The sequence below is a fragment of the Mustela erminea genome, chromosome 10 (assembly GCF_009829155.1).
Source record: "Mustela erminea isolate mMusErm1 chromosome 10, mMusErm1.Pri, whole genome shotgun sequence".
NCBI lineage: Eukaryota > Metazoa > Chordata > Mammalia > Carnivora > Mustelidae > Mustela > Mustela erminea.
Window position 1 is genome coordinate 101,093,919 of NC_045623.1, and position 14,480 is coordinate 101,108,398.

Sequence of the window (14,480 nt, forward strand, 5' to 3'; positions counted from 1 at the left end):
TGCAGACTGTACCTTGCTACTGGACGCAGGTACTGACCTTCATCTCTGGGGCCTCTGCTTTCTTCATGTTCCTGGAGTCCCTAAGGGACCCCATCTGACTTTAATAACCAGCCCAGAAGTCCTCCCTCACCTCCTGTGCACCCAGAGCTCAGCCCAGGAGAAGGTGAAGACACTGTCTCCTCCCCATCACCCAGAGCCCACAGAGAACTGGCTCTGAAATGGTCCCCGGACACCCCAAGTCGGTCCTGGGGAGGGGGTCTGTGTAAAGAGCTCAGGAAACAGCCGGCGGTCCTCCCGTGCTCTTATTAGGCGCTTACTGCACACCTGGCCCTGTTCTCTCGGGCGCGCAACCCTGGTATTTCTAAGAAAGAGGAAAACCATAGCCCAGAGGAGGAGGAAGTCTGAAGAGGGTGCCCGCGTCCGCAGTGGGGACAGCGCCCCAGAACGGAACCCCCTCCCCCCGCCGCGGGAGGCAGGCAGGGGTATCCGAGCTGGGGTCCGGGCTGTAGCGGGGATCAGCCCAGGGCCGGCCTGCCAGCCCCCAAACACCCGGGCCTGCGCGGGCGGAGGCACCGGGCTGCGCCGCGGGGAACAAAGTTCGGGTGGCCCGAGCGCACGTGTGCCACACCTCACACCGGCCTCGGGGACCGGAGGGAGAGGACGCCCAGCAGGGGTCCAGGCGCGCGCGCGCGCGGCATCCTTCTGGCCGGCGGAGGGCGGCGCCCCGGCGGGAGCGCGGCGAGGGCGCCCCGGGACGGGAGTGTGCGCGCCAGCCGGGGAGCGTGAGGGCCGCGCGAGTCACCCACCTGGACAGGCACAGCGTGCCCCGCGCCCCAGAGCTGCAGTCCGACGGCCAGCGCGGCCCAGACGGCGGCGGACGCCATGGTGCGGGCGGCGGCGGCCGAGCGCGGGCGATTCCGGCTGTCGGGGACTGTCGCGCCCTCGCGCCTCCTCTCCGCGCTCCGCAGCCTCCCGCGCCTGGGACGGAAAGCGAAACCCCAGGCTCCGGCGGCCGAAGGGAGGCAGGTGGCGGGGCGGGGCGGGGCGGGGCCGGCGATGGGCGGGGCGGGGCGGGGCGGGGCCTCTCCGCCACGCCTCCTCCCACGCCCCCTCGGCCGCGTGCGGCCCCTCACCCCCAGCCGGGCTCTCCTCCCACCGCAGGGCCCAGCCCGAAGCCCTGATCCACCGACCGACCCATCTGCGGGTCTGTCCCGCCAGCGCCAGCCACTCCCAGCCTCGGGCACCCTCAGCCTCCTCGGACCCCTCCCTTGCGAGTCCCCCTCCCACCAGGCTTGTTGCTGCCCCCAGGCTAGGCCTCTCAAACCCGGTCTCCGTCCCCGGCCCCAACCCCTCCCACCTCCCGCAGGCTCCCCACTCCTGAACGGGTGGGGCACTAACTTGGAAAAACAGCTCACAGAGGTGACACTAGCTCTGGGGGGGACCACGGGTGTTCTACATAATTCAGTCATTTAGACTACAGCCGCCTGAGTGAGTCTCTCCATTAACCTCATAGGGTTACATTTTCTGAAAATTAAAAAAAGCTATCTACCACATACAGTATATATGACATATGTGTGTATGCTTGCAAAATATATCTGTGACTTAATAAACTGTATATTGTATTAGCTGCTGTTACTATCATTCATTTGCTCATTTATCCTTAAACTTTAGGTAGGCTCCTTGCCCAGGGTGGGCTCCAACTCACAACCCTGAGATCAAAAGTCCCGCACTCCACCCGGACGGCACAGCCAGCCTCTATCCTTAGAGGCCGGGAACGCCCAGCCTCTATCGTTAAACATTCTTCAAGCCCCTCTGAGAGTGAGTCAGACGCTGTACTCTCTTCTTGTCTCTTGTCCAGGTGGCAGATAAGTAAACAGAGGCTGGGGCAGAAAGCCATCCAGGAATGGAGGGGGCTCAGAGCGGGGCTGACCCAGGCCAAGGGCCACGAGGGCTGGTTGGCTTCCCTGGGGCTCACCTCATGACTGAGCCCCTCCTCTAGCTGCCATCTGGACCTTTTCTCTTTGAGTGGGAACTCTACTGCCAAGGCCGGCCCTGTGGGGCCACAGGGTCTTCCCCCAGCCCTGGAAGTCCTTGACCGCAGCACACAGGGCATTTCTGAGGTGTGAGGGGGGCAGGGCAGTAGAAGACTATTCTGTTCCCCCGTTCCCTAACAGCAGGCTGCCCAAGAGGCTCAGGGACCTCACCTCTGGGCCACAAACGCCATGATGGAGACAGCCGGCATGGAGCTTCTAGGCGCTGAATGAAAAACTGAGAAGTGACTTGTGGGGTGGAAAATCCCACCTTCTGACCAGGAGTCTGGGAAATTACCTGGTTCCCAAACATTTCTGAGTGATAGCCCATGCTGAGGTTGTGGCTAGCACAGCCCACAAACCGAGCTCGCACAGAGTCAGTCTCTAAAGCTAGCAACAAGACTTTTTCTCTACGGCCATTACGAGCCTCACCTGGGAACGCTGAGGACTCCCTGATCCGCAAGACAGAGATGTAGACTCGGAGTGCGGTGTCACCTGGTGGAAGCAGGGGCAAATAGTTCTCCGTGGATGATCTACACACCTCATACCCAGTGGGTCCCACAGAATGGGTCCCAGTGAATGGCACCTTCACGCCCAAACGTAGGGATCCTCTTGGGATCCTCCCTCCATCAGCTGGACCAAGGGGCAGGCAACCGCCAAGTCGAGAGAAAAGCAAACCCTCTGCCGAGTGATTCTCTAAAGGGTATTTGGCGGCGTCTGCGTGGCTCAGTCGGTTAAGCACCGACTCTTGATTCCAGCTCAGGTCATGATCTCAGGGTCATGAGTTCGAGCCCCTCGTCAAGCCCCGTGTTGAGCTCGGTGTGGAGCCTGCTTGAGATCCCCTCTCCCTCTGCCCTTCTCCAACCTCCCCAACCCCACGTGCACTCTCTCCATCTCTAAATTTAAAAAGAAAAATGTAAAGGTAACGAAAATATATATTCTAAAGGCTATTTAATAGAGAGGAATTAGTTACAAAGATGTTAGAGGAATTAAAAGAACAATTAGGGGAAAGGAAGACCACCCAGAGATTAGCAACTGGGAGAAGCCGCCACCACCTCTGGGGCTGGAGACCATGGTTCCTCAGCCAGAAGCGAGGGTATCGGGGGAATCTGGAACCACGGAGAAGTCAGAGCCTCTGCTGGAGACACAAGAAGCACAGAGGAGGGAAATGTCAAGTCCTGTCGGCTCCCTCCTGCCCCTCCCGTCGCTCCCATTCATCTCCTCCTGGTGCCTCCCACTAGCTGAACCTAAGGTGGGAAACATTTGACAAAGGAACTTGGGAAATGTAGTTTGTGGGGTCAGCCCGCTGCTGGAGAGCAGAACAGGGGCACGGCAGCCAGCTGGCACTGGTCCGAAGAAGCAGCCACACTCCACCTTCAACTTGCCGTGGGAGTCTGCCTAGCCCTAGCCTCTGCATGAAATCCTGGGCGGGTCCTGGAGCTTTTCCAGGTGTCTCAGGCAAGAAATGACCCTCAGTCCTGTCCTGGGAACTCATCAGAGCTCCAGTCTCTGGCCAGGGGCCAGCTTCGCCCCTTCTCCAGCTGAACCCAGGCTTTGAACCTGCCTCAGAGAGGGAGGAGCTGGCAACTTCTCTCCTGACTCTGCCAGGTATGATCGGGGAGAAGCTCCCCCCAAACTCCCCTAACCCTCTGTTCTGTGGCAGCTAAAGGTGTCACCCCGCTCACATTGGAGCTTTTTTTTTTTTTTTTAAGATTTTATTTATTTGACAGAGAGAGACACGACGAGAGAGGGAACACAAGCAGGGGTAGTGGGAGAGGGAGAAACAGGCTTCCCGCAGAGCAGGGAGCACGATGTGGGGATTGATCCCAGGACCCTGGGATCATGACCTGAGCCAAAGGCAGGGGCTTAACGACTGAACCACCCAGGTGCTTTTTGGAAGCAGTTTGTGGCTCACTCTCTGAGGCCTTTTGAAGGCTTTCTTGGTAACCCCTCTGACCACAGCTCCCCTCACTGGAACTGCCCGAGCCTCCTGCGGGCCACAGCTGTCTGCATCCTCCTGCGGGCCACAGCTGTCTGCATCCCCTAGCCTCCAGCATGAAGGGTGGTCCTCCAGGCTTCTCCTGATGACGGCTGCTCGGCCAGAGTTCGAAGCACCTTGGGTTAGAGACGCCCCAAAGCTGGCTTCTTCCCTGGAGTCCACCTTTGCCCCCTGCCCTTCACCTGTAGCCGCTCGGCTCACAGCTCAGGTATTCCATCTTGCCCCGAGTCGGCCACCTCGGGCCCATCTACCCTCAGGCTCCCATGTCACACACCTCTATGGAGCACCTCCAGCGAGCCTGCCCCGGGGTGCTGGGCACTCAGCGCACAAAGCGGACAATAACCTCCTATCAGGCCTGTGGGCCCTAAACTCCTTGGATACCGAGCTCTCAGAGTGGTCCCTTGCAGCCGCCCTGGCCCCGCTTTTGCCCAAGATAAAGGGAAGCATCCCCTCCCCCAAGAGGCGGCATGGGGCGCTCAGCACAATGGCTACACCCTTCCCCAAACCCCTTCTTCTTCGGGCTGGGGTTGGGCAGTGGCAGATTCAGTCACTCAGCCCAGCTCCACAGGTGGCCCGGAACTCTCTCTTCAAGACGGGTTTTGATCTGGGCACCCACCATATTGTACCTGCCATTGGAGGATCTGGTAGAACTCAGCGACAGCACAGGGAGTTCCCTTGACACCCTGCTTCCGCCTGGATCACCTGGCCCTTTCCTCCTGCCCCACAGATCGGCCCCTGCTTTGGCCTTGGCCGTTTCTCACTTGTGATGCTCCAGTGGCCTCCCAGCTGGTCCTCTGGCCTCCAGGCTCTGTCCGTCTACTCTGTTCTCTGTGGTGTGGTCAGGGCCAGCTCTTGGAAGCACAAGGCAGTCATGTCATTTCCCCCCTGATGCAGTAGTTCTGAAATCAAGGGGCGATTTTCACCCTTTGTCCTGCAAGGGACATCTGTCCATGTCTGGGGAACATTCGGGATTGTCACGATTGCAGGGAGCAGGGTGGTGGGTAGAGACCCGGATGCTGCTAATATGCTAGGACCCACAGAACAGCACCCAGCCCAAACTGTGCGTGGGTGCCAACCCTGAGAACCCCTGGGGCCCTCCCCACCCTAGCCTGTGGCTCCCTGCAGCCTTCAGAACTAAGTTCAGTCTCCTCGGTGAGATGCCGGAGGCTTCACATCCTGGTCCAGGCTGTCTCCGGGCAGATCCCCACCCCTACCCGCGCCCAGCCCATACTCTAACCACCCTAGACTCCCTGGACAGCCTTGAGTCCCCACCTCCGTGTCTTCGTCGACGAGGGCTCCTCTGCCTGCGATGTCCTCCGTTTCCATCTGCTTGGCGATCATCTACTCGTCCCTTCAATGTGAATCCCAACTCCCTCTTGTGAAACTTGCCCTTAACCACGTCCCAGCAAGCCGGACAGGGTCTGGTAGGGCTACAGAACTTTAGTAAAACACTCGCCTGGGGATGGCTAGTGGCATGTCCCTCTCCTTTCTTAGTCATTGTGATACTAGCGGTTATTGGAAATGTCCCCTGGGCCAGATGATTTATGTTGTCTCGCAGTAGAAGAGACAAGCTTTAGAGCAAGCTTAGGCAGCCAGGACAGGGAACAGCGCCTTCCAGCTGCGTTTTGTCCCCGCACAGCCAGGAACCTCTGCTCAGCCAGCGGAAACATGGAGGGATGTGGTCATGGTCCCTGCTGTGTCCCCGGTGGCCAGGCGATACCCAGAGGAAGGGGCTCGGTAAAGCCGGCCTGCACCACGGGTCTGGTGTATGCAGGAGGATACGAAAGGGTGCAGAGGTGAGCGAGTGAACGAGTAACTGGAGGTCAGAGTCGAGGCCCCAGGAAGCGAGTCCGTCCCATCACTCCCAGGCCCCACCCACTCAACGTGGTGTCCCAGGTCACGCCTATTTCCCCCGGCAAAGCCTGGCCGCGCAGAAAAAGCCCACTGTCGGGGCGCCTGGGTGGCTCAGTGGGTTAAAGCATCTGCCTTTCTCAGGTCGTGATCTCAGGGTCCTGGGATCAAGCCCCACATCGGGCTCCCTACTCGGCAGGGAGCCTGCTTCCCCCTCTCTGTGATCTCTGTCTGTCAAATAAATAAATAAATCTTTAAAAAAATAAAAAAAAGCTCACTCCTTTTCGCTCCTTGGCAATGGGGAATAAGCAGGTTCCGGCAGACAGGACTGTGGCCCTCTGGTCCCCAACGCAGGGCCATAAGCCCAGGATACACTCTTGGCCTGAGGCTCCCTGGAGCCTTTCCTCCCTTCCCCGGGAAGCCGGTGGCCCTCAGAGAGCCCCCTGCCATCTCTCCCCACCGAGCTGACGACTCTGCTTAGCAGGCAGCTGGCATGGAAGGCGGCGGGCCCAAGAAGAACCTGTCCATCTGCTGACATTTACTGAACGCCCACCGTGTGCCAGGCTTTTGGAGGAAGGGTTCTCCAGCTTCAGAAAGCATCAGAGTTAGCTGGAAGGCTTGTTAAACATGCAGATTCCTGGGCCCCACGGGGCCTGTTGTGTCTGTGGAGCACCTGGCTGGTCTGGCTTTGGAACATACCCTCAGGTGACTAATGGCTCTCTTTTGGGAAACGTAGAAGGTTTAGCAGGTGCTGCGGCCAAGGGCGGTTTGGAAGGCAGAGCTGTGGCTGGGCGGAACGGCAGCTCACAGCTGGGGAGGTCTCAGATCTCACCGCAGGAAGCCAGCTCCCTCCAACCTGGGCTGGGGGCCCCTGTGGGATCCTGCCTTGCACAGCTCCCTCCAACCTGGGCTGGGGGCCCCTGTGGGATCCTGCCTTGCACGATGGGCAGCCTGAGCCCCTCCCCTTCCCCACCCAGCTTGGCCCTCAGCCAGGCCAAGCAACCTTCTCTCCTCCCACAGTCTGCCCAGCCTCTTGATGACTCATGTCCTAAAATCACGAACAGGAAGTAACACTTGGTGGTGGCCAGAGCGCTGAAACTGCCTCCTTCATCTGAGCCTCTGCCCTCCTGCCATCCCAGGGCCACGTCTTGGGCTAAGCTGCCCATATCGAGCTGCCAGCCCCCCTCCCCCAGCCCAATTCCCTTCCAAAGGGGAGGAAGGCCAAGGAGTGCAGCTCTCCCCCAACCCTTCCAAAGCCCCCAGTTTCTTTCTTTCTTTCTTTCTTTTTAAAAGATTTTATTTATTTATTTGACAGAGATCACAAGTCGGCAGAGAGGCAGGCAGAGAGAGAGGAGGAAGCAGGCTCCCTGCTGAGCAGACATCCCGATGCCGGGCTCGATCCCAGGACCCTGGGATCATGACCCAAGCCGAAGACAGAGGCTTTAACCCACTGAGCCACCCAGGTGCCGTGACCCCCCGTTTCCAAGCCCTGCAAGTGGGACCAGCTAAGAGTCCGGAGCGGGGGGGGATTTCCCATTCTAGCCCCTCCCTGTGTGATCTTGCTCCCTCATTTCTCATCTCTAACAGGAGGGAGCTAGGTGGGGCAGAGCGGCTGACTTCATCGTCCACGCCAACTCTGCCCCAGGGCGGCTGCCTAGGTGGCGTCTCCGTGTTCAGAAAGGCTGTGAGCCCCCATGGGCTCTGGAAGGAGGGATGCCTGGCCAAGGAGCCAGGTTTCCGCAGGGTGGGGGCGGGGGAGGCAACCACAGCACGATCCCTGGGCTCCTCTGCCATCTGGGAACTAGGACTAGGACCTAGGGCCTCTCCTGTCCTGAGGTTTGAGGATTGGGATTATCCAGAGATGAGGGCAGGTAGGGAGGCAGTAGGGCTGAGGCGGATTCGAAATCCATGCCTTGAAAGGTACAAAGAGGGCGTGCCTGTCCTGCAAGAATGCCCGGCCCTAGATCCCTCACCGGACCTCCCCAGCCTAGCCCTTCCTCTCACCCTCCTGCACGCCTCCGGTGGCTGTATTTTACACCCATCTGTCTTCTAACCTTATATTTTTTCTTTGCTTAGATTTTTTTTTTAATTAAAAGGAAATTAAAAGGGCGCCTGGGTGGCTCAGTGGGTTAAGCCTCTGCCTTCGGCTCAGGTCATGATCTCAGGGTCCTGGGATCGAGCCCCGCATCGGGCTCTCTGCTCAGCAGGGAGCCTGCTTCCCCCTCTCTCTCTCTGCCTGCCTCTCTGCCTACTTGGGATCTCTGTCAAATCAATAAATAAAATCTTTAAAAAAAAAAAATTAAAAGCGTACAATCAGAAACACCCATATTCCCACCACCCGGGACTGAGCAAGGTTAACATCGGAGGCTGTCTTCATTCCCCTCCGACCTCGTATCGTCACCCCTCACCCATGTGGCCCCCTGGCTGGTCCCAAACACGCAGTGCACGTTCCCACCACCCGACCTTTGCAACTGCGGTCCCCTCTGCCTGCATCACCCTTCCTCCAGATACCTACATGACTCACTTCCTCGCTTCCGTCCAGCCTCTGCTCAAATGTCACCTCCTCAGACAGGCTTCTCTGGCCCCCAAACTAAAATAGCTGCTTTACTCTCCTCTGAGCATGTCTAGAATTTCTGTTGCTGTACTGTCTGTCTCTCCCGCGATGGCAGGGACCTGGGCTGGTTTGCTCTCTCCTGTGTCCGCAGCTCCTAGAAAAGCAGCAGACACCAATTATGTATGTGTGTGTGTGTGTGTGTGTGTGTGTGTGTGTGTGTATTTATTTATATGAATACATATATTTAAAACAGTAGGTTCTCAGTAGTTGTTGAATTATTTTTGCTTCAGATTATTTTGTAATGAAAACCGAAGCCCTTCTTGACCTCCTAGTTCTCATCTCTTCTCCTTCTCCCCCAAGGCAACTGTTCCTCTGACAGCGCCCTTTTTCTTTCTCGACCCATGGGGCAACACAGAGCATCCTTCTGGACTTGTGCCTCTGCATCTACCACAGTGGTAGAAAACCAGCCTCCCTGTTCTGGCCCTTGCCTGCTTCCCCTCCCCTTGGCTGTGTTTCTGAGAACTTTCCATGTTGATGAGTTCAGAACGGGCTCATTCTTTGTACCTGCTGTGCTTTGCTGGCCGCATGCCTGTGCACCCTCCTGCCCCCCACCCCACCCCAGTCTGCCTGCTTTGGGACTCCCTCCCCCGGCAGGTGGCTGAGCTCTGCTCCAGGCCCTGCTCAGGGACGCCCATCCTTTGCCTGCCTCCCCGAAACACAGGATTGAGCACTTCCTAGACTCCTAGGTCATAAACCTAGAAAGTTGAACTGCCAGGCGGTGGGGTTTGCACATCTTCATTTTCACTAGGTCCTGCCAAGACCCTCTCCCAAGGGGCTGTACCCAGTTACACTCCCACCAGTGGCCTGTGGGACTCCCACGTGCCCACATGTGCGAGGACCTTTGATCTCGTCCGTGGGTTTCCTTTTATACCCCTTCATATGTTCAGACGGCTTTCAATTCTCCTCCCAGCTTTCAGCCTCACCTGGCCCTGCAAACATCCTTCTCACTCGAGGCATGAGTGCCCCAAAGTCTCCTGACCCCCGACCCCTCTGCCCTCCAGCCCCCAACCTCCCACCCACCCTCCACCCCACTCTCCAAACCCCCGTCCTCACCCCATTTCACTGTTTCCCCGTCAGGCCCCAGGGAAGCTAGGACGTAGCTGGTCCCCACTTTCTATTTAAAAGACGCAAAGATAGATACTATGGCTGCCTTCTGCCCTGCTCTCCCCAGGCACACCTGACCCTGCCTCAGTTTCCCCGCCTCCCCTGGGTCCCCTTTGAGTTCTCCACCCCATGACAAACTGGGCCGCTCTGGCTTGGGCAGAAGGGTCTCCTCTCAAGAGGCTCCTCCCCACCACCCCTGTTTTGTCAATAATTCCCAAGTATTTTATAATCTGCTAGCTGGTATGAATGGACTTTTTTTTTTTTTTTTTTTTGCCTAACTTCTCTCTCTTTTTTAAAAGATTTTATTTATTTGACAGAGAGAGAGATCACAAGTAGGCAGAGAGGTAGGTGGGGAAACAGGTTCCCCTCTGAGCAGAGAGCCTGATGCGGGGCTCAATCCCAGCACCCTGGGATCACAACCTGAGCTGAAGGCAGAGGCTTCACCCACTGAGCCACCTATCACCTCTCCTGCTGTTTGCTGGCCTTCCCCTAGGGCAGTTGTAGTCAATCACGGTCCTCTACACAAACCTCCGTGCGCGCTTCCTTTTCTCCCCAATCCCTGCTCCCATACCCCTCCCACTCCGAGCTCAACCCTGTGGCCTCGTGGGGGGTTTGGGTCTCTCTGCAGTGGGACTGCCACGTCTGGGGTAACCGTGTACCTACTTCCCTGACACCACCAGAAGTCGCCCTGGGAGGGCCACATCAGCGGGGGTAGGGGGGGTCCCACTTCCTCAGGCTCTCCCCCAAACTCACCGCCAGCCAGCGCTCTGATTTTGGCCGACTGAACGGACCGGTGTGAAGTCCAACCCACTCCGGTACAATTTGCATTTCTCTGAATATTCGTGGGTTTGAGCACCTCTTCGTTACTTGTTAGTCATTTGGGTTTCCCCTTCTGTGAACTGCCTATTCACATCCTTTGACCGTATTTCTATTATTTCCTGTCTTTTTCTTGTAGCTTTGCAATAATTCCTTGTATATTCTAGATATTAATCCCCCGTCATTTTTAGACATCACAAACACTTCTCTCATCTTGTCACGGGTCTGGTATCCTGGCTTAGGGTTGTTAAAAAAAATATATATATATATACACACACACACACACACACACACACACACACACACACACACACATCTCTCCTTTATTTTAACGGAATCAAACCCATCAATCTTCTTCCCATTTAGATCTTTGTCGAAAGGTCCTCCCCCACCTGTAGAATAAAGAGGTATTTTGCAGTAATTCTTCTCATTCCGATTTATATCTCCCGTCAAGGTCTTTAATACAACCCAATTGTATGTGGTGTGTAAAATCTAGAGACCCAACTTCATTTCACTACGGAGTGAGCTGGTTGCTCCGAATCCACTGGCCAGAGCCCACCTGTGCACCCTGGTCGTAATTCCCAGGGTCTGTGGCTGGATAATCTCTTGCTCCATACGTCTTCCTGCTCCCGGGATAGTTCTACACGGTTTTAATGAGCAGAGTTTTAGAGACGGTTTCGGATCTGCTAGAGTGAGTCCCCCCGCTCTTCTTTTTCGAAATCGACTGAATCATATAGGGTTCTCTACTCTTCCAACCTCGTTTTGAAATACACTTGTACATTCTTTGAGCTCCAGCTGGGATTTGCACGGGATTAACAAGTGAATGTGGAAGACAGCTGACTTCGTGGCAGCATCGAAGCATCCCACTTACCATCCTGGTGTTTCCTTCATTTGTTCGGAGCATCTTCTAGGTCTTTTAATTTTTTTTTTTTAATTTTTCTCTGGACGTCCGGGTGTGGCTGGGTGAAAGGTGTCACCAACTCCCCCAACCCGTTCCCACCTGATCTCTGCCGTATCTCCAGGCACGCTGAATGGCAGAACCTAGTAGTCCCATGAGATGATCGAAGAGATGATCTTATGTGGCTCACCTAAGTCCCCACAGCCAGCAGAGTGTGAACCCATAACACAGAACAAATTGGCACTACAACAAATATCATTAAAATCTGAAAAATTCTGATTCATAAGGGATTTGCTGGACCCCCAGGCAGTGGCCTATTATGTGAGGTTGGACCACTCATTCGAAAGAGGCTGCACTTCATAGTTGGAGAACCTGGGGTTCTTCTTGTGCTGGGAACACTAGGCTTTCTCCAGGCTGGCCCCCAGGGAGAGGTGGGATTACAGGCCCCTCTGCCCACATCACCAGGAGCTTGTACCTACTTGGTGGCCCCAGCTCTTCAGACAAGCCTGGCCAGGAGGCAAAGACCATACCTGTCACATCTTCTTTGGCCTTTCCTAGAGAAAACAGCTTTCCAAAACCTGTCCTTACCTCACTCACCTTCCTCCAAAGTGCCTTCCTGAGGGCTCCCACCTGGACCCCCAGGTAGTTCGGGCATAAATGTTCTCACATTGAAATGTGATCCCTTCACAATGCAAAGCCATTCTTCCCAGCTTTGCTCCAACCCCACCTCCTCCTTGAAGCCTGCAAGATGTCTCCAGTCCACAGGGGTCTCTTGTCCACTCTACAGGAAGTCTGGTGTTGGAGAAAAAGGAAATGAGCTAAACCAGAGACTTGCCAGAAAATTCTTGGTTCCAGTGGAATCTTACATGGAGAGATAACTCCGTTTTCTCAGATTGCCGGGGTCTGGATCCTGACTCTGCCACTCACTGGCTGTGTGACCTTAGAAGAGTCACTACGCCTCCCTGAGCCTCAGTGTCTTGATCTGTAGAATGGCAGCAATAACTACACTTGTCCCCAAAGCTTGCTGGGAAGAGTAAATGTGACGATACGTGAAAATACCAGGCGCAGAGCGGGCGAGCAATAATGATGACAATTAGGATGGAAACCTAGTTGATAAAACAGATCCAAGGGCTGCTACTTCTTCTGAAGGGGGCTTGGAAAGGCCTGCTCCCCACTGACTTGGATCACTCCTGACTTAATCCCCAGAACCCTTAAATCCCCAATGTGCCTCATTTAAAACTGAAATAGGTAGAGGTGATTCCTTAATACAGCATGGAGTTTGAGAAGGAGCAGGTCTCTTATGTATAAAATAAGAGAACAAGAGGGGCGCCCGGCTGGCACAGTTAGGAGAACACACAACTCTTGATCTCGGGGTTGTGAGTTCAAGCCCCACACTGGGTGTAGAGATGACCTACAAATAAAATCTTAAAAAAAAAAAGAATGAGAACTAAAAGCAGGAACCCTCTGGAAGCTCCATTTAGAACTGCTGGAGGCAAATCCCTCGGTGGGGGCTCCGCTGAGGTGAGGGGGCCCCCAAAGTCATGAACGGTCAGTGATTTTTAACTGTGGGGTGGAAATAGTTTCACCTGTATGAGGAGAGCTACAGGTTGGGAACCATAAGTTGGGAAGTTTAGTTTTGGTAATAAATCACCAAAGATAATTTTTTAAAAAAATGACCGAGAAGGAAAGAAACCAAAATGTTTGAAGTGGTTATAAGGGGTACAGGATCATGCATAATTTTTATTATTTTCCTTATACTTTTGTTGTGTTTATTCTTTTTATCCCCCCCAATTATATTTACTTCCTTATTTGTAAGGATTTTGGTTTTTGTCTTAATATATATTTTTTAAGATTTTGTTTATTTCTTTCAGAGAGAGTGTGGGGGAAGGAGCAGAGGGAGAGGGACAAGCAGATTCCTCACGGAGCACATGGAGCCCCACGCAGGGCTCCATCCCAGGGCTCCATCCCAGGACCCTGAGCTCAAGACCTGAGCTGATGTCAGATGCTCAACTGACTGAGCCACCCCGGCGCCCCTTGTTTTAATATTTAAAGCACCAGCAACCGGGGTTCTAGTCCTGAGGCTGGTGACTTCAGACACGTTTCCCATCTCCAGGCCTCCAGTTTTCCCATCTGTACCCTGAGAGGGAGGGGCTGCATGGGGCTCTGAGGTCTGGGGGTCCCAGCTGCTCCTGCACATCAGCCCTGCCCCGTGCACCCCATTTCCCTCAGGCGATGTCAGGGCGCTGCCTTGCTTCTGGGACGCATCAGCGCAGATGGCCGGCTTGCTGCCAGGTGACCCCGTGCATGTTTTTCTCATTAGCGAGACTGTGGTTTGGAGCCAGCACAGCTGGGGAGCGATCTGGGGGTGACAGGGCTGGGAGTGGGGGGTGTGCAGGGGGCAGCACCCTGCCAGGCTGGACACCACGCTGCTCTGTGCTTGTCTCTCTGACGCGGTACCCAGCACACGAGACCTCCCTTTGCTCATCAGCAAGGAGCGCACAATACTGGTCACTGACCTCATCTTCCCGGCAAGTTTTCCCTTCCCCCATTCAAAAGAAGGAAGAAATAAATAATTTCTCCCCTGGTACGATTTCTCAATGTTCACTCATTCAGATGTTTATGAGTGCACGTCTACGGGCCAGAGCTGAGCTGGGCGGGGCCAGACGGGGCTGGTGATTCAGTGTAGGCACAGCCTCGACAGAAGCTGGGAGGCAGAGGGCTTGGGGAGGGACAGAGGACCCCGGCTCGGGATCCGAGGGACTTCTTGAATTAGAGGACAGTGACTCAGCCACCCCCAGTTCAGCACGCGGGTGGTGTCTGTCTACAGGATCGCACTCCCCCAGGCCTGTCCCGCCTTCCCCACAGATGTCCCCCACATACTCACTGAGCACCTACTGTGTGCCAGGCAGGTTCTCGTGCCACTTGGGGAGACCCTGCTCCAGTCTTGTGCCCAAATGAGGATCCCAGGAAACTGGGAGCGCCTAGCAAGGACGGTAGAAATCCAAGCACCAAGAAGGCATCAACTTCACCACTGCCTAGACGTGGGTTCAAGTCCTAGCTCATTTACTGGCATGTGACCTTGACTTTGGACAAATCACTTCATCTCCTTGAGCCTACACTTCCTCATCTCTAGGATGGGGATAAAGAAGTCCCCTTTGCAGGGATGCT

General features: G+C 55.5%; 1 protein-coding gene across 2 annotated transcripts in view; it reads right to left on the bottom strand.

The window, feature by feature from the left end:
* The window catches only part of TNFRSF1B (TNF receptor superfamily member 1B), a 33,306-nt gene extending 32,295 nt beyond the window's left edge, over positions 1-1,011 (bottom strand). For both annotated transcript variants that reach the window (XM_032361588.1, XM_032361587.1), the window contains exon 1: positions 807-1,011. In XM_032361588.1, the coding sequence (XP_032217479.1) occupies positions 807-884 (78 nt within the window). In that variant the 5' untranslated portion in view covers positions 885-1,011. The remainder of the gene's footprint in view (positions 1-806) is intronic.
* Between the last annotated feature and the right edge of the window lie 13,469 nt (positions 1,012-14,480).